At 38.7% G+C, this 7,983-nt stretch overlaps 1 protein-coding gene across 6 annotated transcripts in view; it reads right to left on the bottom strand.

Annotated features, from left to right (window-relative positions):
- Window positions 1-52: 52 nt before the first annotated feature.
- The window catches only part of baz2bb (bromodomain adjacent to zinc finger domain, 2Bb), a 32,968-nt gene continuing 25,037 nt past the window's right edge, over window positions 53-7,983 (bottom strand). For 3 of the 6 annotated variants that reach the window (XM_008404005.3, XM_008404008.3, XM_017307825.2), the window contains 15 exons: window positions 7,347-7,570; window positions 6,435-6,509; window positions 6,108-6,336; window positions 5,951-6,013; window positions 5,409-5,547; window positions 4,731-5,323; window positions 3,625-3,790; window positions 3,334-3,489; window positions 2,588-2,745; window positions 2,293-2,498; window positions 1,992-2,127; window positions 1,599-1,736; window positions 1,231-1,499; window positions 985-1,128; window positions 53-345 (listed from right to left, as the gene is read on the bottom strand). In XM_008404005.3, the coding sequence (XP_008402227.2) occupies window positions 198-345; window positions 985-1,128; window positions 1,231-1,499; window positions 1,599-1,736; window positions 1,992-2,127; window positions 2,293-2,498; window positions 2,588-2,745; window positions 3,334-3,489; window positions 3,625-3,790; window positions 4,731-5,323; window positions 5,409-5,547; window positions 5,951-6,013; window positions 6,108-6,336; window positions 6,435-6,509; window positions 7,347-7,570 (2,844 nt within the window). In that variant the 3' untranslated portion in view covers window positions 53-197. The remainder of the gene's footprint in view (window positions 346-984; window positions 1,129-1,230; window positions 1,500-1,598; window positions 1,737-1,991; window positions 2,128-2,292; window positions 2,499-2,587; window positions 2,746-3,333; window positions 3,490-3,624; window positions 3,791-4,730; window positions 5,324-5,408; window positions 5,548-5,950; window positions 6,014-6,107; window positions 6,337-6,434; window positions 6,510-7,346; window positions 7,571-7,983) is intronic. The other 3 variants (XM_008404009.3, XM_008404007.3, XM_008404006.3) reach the window with 3 other exon arrangements.

Here is a 7,983-nt window from a genome sequence, read left to right as displayed (position 1 = left end):
AGTGTATTTTATTAAATAAAGCAGTATTCAACACAACCAGACATTCCACAAGTCTTTTCTGTTACCTTTATTGACTCTGCACATCAGTGTTAACAAAAGGTGTGCGATCTTTTCAAAAGTTAGTCAGAGCTTTAATTACAAAGAATAATACGGTTATTGCTGTGTCAACTGTGGTGTTTTTTGGGGGTTTTCTTTTTTCAATGCAGTAACTCAGTCCATCGTTTGTCAAAAAATCTCTTCATCCTGTGGCCGGCTCGTCCAATTTCAGAGTCGTCTTCGTTAAATTTTTGACAGTTATCAAAAACCAGGTTCACATCAATAACGAAGTTCTCCTGATTTAAATACCTGTAATCATTAAAAAAACAGTTTAATTTACACACCAAACTTTTAATTATTTACAGTGCCTTGCAAAATTATTCCAACCCTTTGAAGTTTATTAAAATGTTGAAAAGTTAAATGTATTCTAATAATTTTTTTTGAGATAGATCAACTTCAAATGGGGCATAATTTTGAAGTGGTATAAAAAAATTTTTTTCAACTGGCTTTACACTGGTAACCCAATACCAATAGTAAATATGATTCAATTCAGTTTTGCGTTGGAACATTATTCTTTTTAGGCCTCATAAGTTGAGAACATTACTGAACATCATCAAGATAGAAGGAACATACCAATCCTAAACATATAGCAATGCAAGAATTTAGATCAGAGCATAATTATACACCAGAGCTGTTTAGTCAAAGTACACTTTTCGGACTATTTGTAAAAAAAAAAAAAAAAAAAAAGTATTGGAAACTATAGAACATTTTCCTTTTAATTATGCACTACTTTCAATTTCACATCACATAAAACTAAGGGTTTTATGTGACCAACTCAATGAAAATTGTTACTGTAATGTGGAAATGTATGAGGGACATATATACTTTTGAAAGGGAGTGTATATACGCATTTATATATACATTTGGCACAATGATATTGATACTTGCATGTTGTTGATGAGTTTTTCTTTAATAGTAAAGAAGTCCATTGGTTTCTTGATGATTTTTTTGTATCCAGGGACAGATTTGAGCTTAACCGGTCTCAGAAAGGGCCAAGCGTCCTGATGGGCTTCCAGCTCAGCCAGCAGCACTCTGAAGGGCAGAAACAGCTGGTCATCCTTTTTCGATTAAGTTTCACTTTCTTGAACAAAAAGAAAGACAAATGCTGTATGTTCTGAATGTGCACGTACATACCGACACACAGCCAGCTCACTTTTGGGAGTTTTTGTCCTTTTTGTACAGGAGACAAGGCTGTCAAACCTGGGCTCAGAGCTGTCTTCTCCTTTCCTCTTTTTGAACTCCTTGGAACCTCTTCTTGGCATGTTGTTGCTGCTGGCAACCTCCTCACTGACACGCTCTCCCTTCACAGATGGCTTACAGTTTTGTTTTACCTCACTGCTTTTATGCTTTCCTCCAGCTGTTTGGCTTTGTTGCTCCCCGCTGGGAGGGATTTGACCGCTTTCCTGAATGACGGAACACAGAAGATTTTAGAGGATCTAAAAATGCACCATCTGTCCATTGAAAATCAAGAACAAATTGTCAAAAAGGAATCATTCGCTTACACAAGAAGAACAAAACCATGCTCCGGCAGGCACCATGGTTATCTTTGGATTATGGCAGTAAGTGTGGCAGCCTTTGTCACAGCCATCGCACAGTAAAAGAAGTTCATCGTTGTCTCCTTTTTGACAGAGCTGGCACTGCTGAAAAACAAAAAATATAAAGACAAATATGCATAATCACTTTGCAAAGTTTCAAATGATAATTAAAATGTTTTTATCATGATTGTAACATTTCAGATGGTAATACATTAATTTATTAAAACAGCCTATTTTCAGATAGCTCAGAACAAATCACTTTATTAGGGATGTTTACAAAACACTTGCTCCTTAGTCTAAGTGTTGAAATAATTTTTTTTTTTTATGTATAACCAAAGAGAGATATCAGGTAAAACCAACCACTTTCAAGACGTCTTGTTTCCAAACAACAGATTTCCGCAGATGCTGAATGCAAAGAGACAGCTGAGCTGAACTGCGGATTTTACCGAGGGCTTTATGCCATTGTCTCATCCCAGGAGCAACCTCCTGCTTGTTGCTGTAAAGAGACAATAAAAGACTCATTGGAGAATTAAAACAGAATAAGCAGCAGCCCATTTAGTTTTTAGTTACAAAGCACCATCCATAGTCTCACATTACCTCAAATATAAACATGGTTATCACATTGTGCTGTCAGATCAGAGGTGTGTAGTTTGAGGTCTACCTTCGCTCAGTGTTCCTCTCCAGCTCTGCAAGCTTGATGACAGCTACGTCAAGAAGGTTGTTGGAGCGTCGCATCAACAAGCCTGAAAGTCTCTCCTGCCGAGTTTCTCCCCATTTTTTGTTGTCCAAAGAACCACAAGAGAAGGGCTTGTGTTCAAAACAGACCAGATCGTCATTGTTGTACTTGGGTTCCCTTGGCATCCAACCCTAAAGTAGAAATATTGGTGCATTATAACCATTACGGTGCTGTAGGAATCTTATTTTATTTTGGAGTTTATGAATCAGACACAGCATACCTGAATGTGTAAGTTGGCAGATAGGACATTTTTCTCCAGAGCTTCTACCTGCAGCAGCAGATTGCTGTCCACCTCTGCGGCTCGCTGTTCAACACACCAGCCTTCAAAAATCTCCCTGCTTCTCTTCTGCTTTTCTGGGTCTTTTGTATCAAATTCTGCTGCCACAGACAGTAAAATATTTTAGAATCTACAGTCAACTTGCAAAGCCTTGCAAAAGTATTCATATCCATTGAATGTCTTTACATTACAGCCACAAATCTCAGCATATTTTAATGGGATTTTATCCAACAAATCAGCATGGTATAGTATGCAACTGTGAAGCAAAAACGAAATAATTGGTTTTATATTATTAGTTGACTACTAAGGAAGAGCCAGAAAATGAGGTGTATTTGTATTTAGCTTCTCTGAGGCATTTCTTTGGAGAAAATATATCAGCATGTATGTTTGGAGTCATTGTTCAATGAACATCTGCAAGTCTTTTGCAACTACTAACAGGTTTTCTTCATCTGGCTTCTAAAGCTTAGCCATTTTTCTCATTGCGGTAATTTGGCGCCAATATTCCTCGTAGAGACGACACCCTTCATCCATCTTGTGTTTCACGTGCACACACATCCCCAACTTGTGCCCTGACTTGTTTAATAAATGTATTTTGATAATAAGTGATATGTATACTTTTTCAAACCATGTGCATCTTAAAATATAACATTTCAGCTTGTTCATATACTATTAGTAGAAGTTTAAATTACCATTTGCTCGGTTGGCGTAGATCTGGCTCATATGCTCCATATTTTTTTGGATCTGTTTCTGCAGCACCCTCTCTCTGATACCCCGGTTATGGAGAGAATTGACCAGACTCTGCAGGTTCTCCGCATCTGAAATTCTCCACCAGCCTCGCAGCATCTCTGCCAAAACATGCATGCAGATTTAATGATTCTTCAAGTTTTTCGGGCTGACAACTATCACATTATCACAGTGTGTATCCTGATGGCTTTTTAGTATCTCAACTTCCCACATACCAGAGACGTTTTCCCTCTTACCTTCAGGAACTGGCTGAGGACAAATGTGGTCCTGAGCCTTGGCTACCTCCAGAGGAGAGAATGACGCACAAGCAGGCTTGTTATTCAGAGGCTCTGTGGTCTCACTCGTGTCGACAGCGTTGCAATCTGCCAGACAGAGGTCCTCGTCTCGATTACCCTCTGCTTCCTGGGAGGTTAGATCCAGCAAAGAGGTTATAGAGGAGGCAGAGAGGGACAGGCTGGAACTTGTTGCTGAGCTGAACATGTCATACAGTGTCAGACTGCTCATATGAATGCCAGACTTTACTTTACTGAGATGATAAAATGCACAGTACAAAAGTTTGTTTCACTTCGCATTACATACAGCAAAAGTAAAATTGTCATTTTAAGTATTAAAATAAAAATGTTCAATATAATTTCATTTTGCAAGTTGTTGCACATCATTTTGGGTCTCTACTGCAACCAGAAATACCTCTAGCACTTAAAATAAAACACCCAAGCATTTTTTTGGACAATAAGTTCATGGTTTTTGGTGTTTGGAGAGCAAAATCTTCCTAATGTAACATCACAAATCCACAGGCACTCCACCTCATCTAGCAACCCCAGCGAAGCCGAGCCCATTATCTAGCAACCCAAGCAGGGCTCCAGCATGATTGGTCAGTTGGTTTTGCCATTGTATTTGCTGTACAATGACTGCTGGAAAAACAAGTGTTTTGCTGTTGATTCACCATCCAGAAACCATTTTATTTCCTGTTGGTTGTGCAGGAGGCTCTACTTCTGCTTTCCAAATATTGTATAATTCCACATCTGTTTGTAGCCATTTTCATGAACCAGAGTAAATAAGTAAGAGGGGCTGATGGGGTGGTGTGGCCAGCATCAGCTTATTTGGATTTAAAGTGACAAGAGGCCCTAAACACACTCATTCTTAAAGGAGCTCTAAATAGGCAGAACTGAGCAGACTAAAATCTCATTATCAAAGAATGAATAGCCCTCTGAATAGCCCATAGACCTATCCTAACCTTTTCAAGGAAGCACAATAGGCCACCTTTAAACATTCACTTGGATTCTGACTAAATCTCAACAAAGCAAACCCAATTGTTTGATACTGCAATAAAATAATGACTGACCTGAGAGTCAGCTGCATGTAGTCTATTAATCCCAGCTTTGGTGTTTTTCCTCGGGGTATTGGTGAGGAGAGATGAGGAGGATTCGGTCCTGACAAGTTGCGAGGAGGAGATGAAAGCTGGACAACTGATGTTCGAGACCACAGAAGAGCCATCACAAGGAGTGCGGGGCAGGAGGCTAAACCACTCACTGCTTTTTTCAGTCAATACCGCAGACAGCTGGTTGTCAGGCAGGATGGATTGAGGGCTGCAGGTCATGCAGTTATTGTTGAGCTGGGCAGCACTGAGCGCAGATGGAGCTGAAGTTTTATCCGTCTCTGGGGTACAACAAGAATGACAAGGCTCTGTGATAGAAACTTGACTAGGATGGGTGTCCTCAGCATCAACGTTTGAGTTTTGACCTATTTTGGCTGCTTCAAACAGTTTGCTGAGCTTAGAAAAAGACTTTTGGAGAAGACTGTCGTCGTCGTTCTGCTGGCGCTCTGCCTTGGTTTTAACATTTTCTGTCCTCTGTTGTGAGATCTTTTCCTGCTGCTCCTCCTTTACTCTGACAGAAGCCTTCTGTCTTCCCCCGTCTTTCTCCACCTCCTCCAACTCTGCGAAAGACAAACATTTGGTCAACTAGGAAATATGGAACACAATAACTCAGAATTCGATCATCAACTCTGAATTTACGCTTACCATTCTCTACTCCTTCAACAAATATGCCCCCGCAATGTGGGAGGAGCCAGTAACGCCTCCTGTATCGGTCTTCACCAACAACCATCGAGCGCAGTGAGTGAGATGCTTCAAACAGCTTCTGACTGATTTCATTTTGCAACTTAAAAGAGAGAAAAGAAAATCTAAATACATCTCAGTGAATTACAATGCCAGCGAATATTAGTCAAAGTAATTCAAGACAAAAAGAGAAGCTCAAGTAATTTAAAAACACATACACTCAGAGTGATGCATTTTATGTGCTCAGTTGTGATTATGATGACTATGGTTTCATTTTATGCCTCAAGACTAATGTCAAGAAGATGCTGGGAGACGAAGACCAAGATTGCAAACAAGCTGAAGGTTACCAATTATAATACTTTACAGGTATATTTCAGGGAAATACGTGTAATGTAATCTCAATAATACACAGTCTCCCCTTGTGAATTGAATAATTGAAACAAAAAACAAATGATTATTTTTCTGTAAAGGCATTCATCATGAAGACATGAACCGTCTTCTTCTACCTTGCATGTTTTCTGGATCTTGGTGTCTAGTTCGGTAATGTCTCTTGAATGTCTAGCGGCTTCCTAGGAGAAAAATTTATATTTGTGAAGCTGGAGAATGGGCTGATGGTTAATATTTGAAACAATGATTTTCCACTTAGAGGATACAATTTCTGACCTCCTCTCCATACGTCTCTGATTTCTTCATTTTCCTTCTCCTCATTGCTTTCTCCTGTCCATCATAATCCTCTCCTTGGTCTTCACTGTCTTCATCCTCTTCTTCTTCGCTGCTCCTGCTTTTCCTCCTCTTACATTTGTTCTGGACAGTGACGCTGCTGAAGGTATGGTTCTCTTCTCCACCATCAGTGCGTCTTTTATCCGTTTTCTTTGCATGGATGTTCCTAAGTCTACAGAAACAAAAAGTTAGCAAAATTTGATTTTCAATACAAATTTAACAATATTCATCTAAGATTCATAAGACATCTCAGATGACTTATTTACTCACTTGCGCAGCTTTCCCTCTAATGCCCACTTATCCTTCCTCAGGTTGGTCATATAATCTATATTTTTGTCGATCTGGCTGAAAAACATCAGGCAAAACCATCAACCTTATACCATGTCTCCTCTACCTCCTTTATGTAGCTCATAATAAAACAATAAAACAGAAGGATCTGAGGCATTTTAACACATCAAAGAGTGCAAAGTATACTTTAAAGCAAGACGCATTGGCTGATGCAACCTGGTGAAAGTCCCTGTCAGCCGGAATTTGACATTTTCATACATATATTGGTACAACAAAGAAGTTTTACGAATAAATTAAGCTTTTTTTTCTGTCAAGGACATGAGTTAGCCTAACATCTTAAGTGAACTTGTTATTGTAAATATTTCCAGTGTTGTTAGCATACCGCTTTTACTGTCCTGATGGAGAACTAATTCCTTCATTAATTTCACTTTTTTCTTTTTTTTTGCTTTTAAATGTTGTAAAGATCATTTTTGAAGTGGTTAATTTACTTGTGAGCGTGAATAGATTTCAAAAGAGGATGTTTAGGTTCCAGAGACTTTTGTAAAACACTAAAGTTGCTGCAAATTAACAATTTTCTGTTGTTTTTGATCAAATACATACAGACAGTAGAATATTTTTGACTGAAGGAAAACACAGGACAGAGAATGAGCCACAGTCTCCATCAGTACCACACTGGAGAACGGAGAGTAAAGATTACAGAGTTATTTTGTCAACATGTTAAGCGTTGTCAATTAGACTTCTTCACTCAGTGATATAAATATTGGTGGTATCCACATCAATAGATGGAAAGAAACATACAAATCAGAAAATCTCAATGCGAAGCAGCAATTCTGACAAACGCTTCCTAAATTTCATTGCTTTAATTGTAAAAAATAAATCTGAAGGTAATCTTACCTGATCACAGCCTTACTGCAGCAGAGTTCGTTAACCAAGAACGCCAGCATAGCAGCCTTATCTGACGGACTGTGAGCCTGGAACGCCTTGGTTTCAAGGCTGTGGGCCAGAGCAGCCACCTCCGACTGTTCAGAATGAGCTGCCATGTAGATTTGCAGGATCTCAGACACATTGTCTTGGTTGATCTTCACACTAGTCAAATGGTCTCCCAACAGGGTTTTGCACTGAAACAGTCAAACATTTTTTTTTTTTTTTTAATCTCCAGCTGTTTCCAACTCACAAAGAATTCAAAACCAGTTGTCTAAGATAGTCAACTGGACTAAGATAGTGGTGCTAAGTTACAAAGGATAAAAACTGACATAAAATACTTGTTTCCTGGAAGACTGTAAGAACACAATATGAATTTCTTGTCCAAAAGAAATATATATTGCAGCACATATAAAGTTTTAGAATCCTATTTTCTAAAGTTCCTGACCAAATCTAGTCACCAGTGTCTTCCAGCAAAACAAGAACATCAGTATGTTGCATTTTGCCATTTTTGTGCATCTGTCTCCATTTAATATATGAATATTTGACATTCATTTTCAGCCTCTTGTAGTTAAATATTTGCAGAAATGATACAGGTGAAAAGACATGC

Source organism: Poecilia reticulata, chromosome 2 (assembly GCF_904066995.2).
Source record: "Poecilia reticulata chromosome 2, P_reticulata-male-v2, whole genome shotgun sequence".
Lineage (NCBI taxonomy): Eukaryota > Metazoa > Chordata > Actinopteri > Cyprinodontiformes > Poeciliidae > Poecilia > Poecilia reticulata.
Note: the sequence above shows the minus strand (reverse complement) of the source record. Positions and strands in the feature narration are given on the sequence as shown.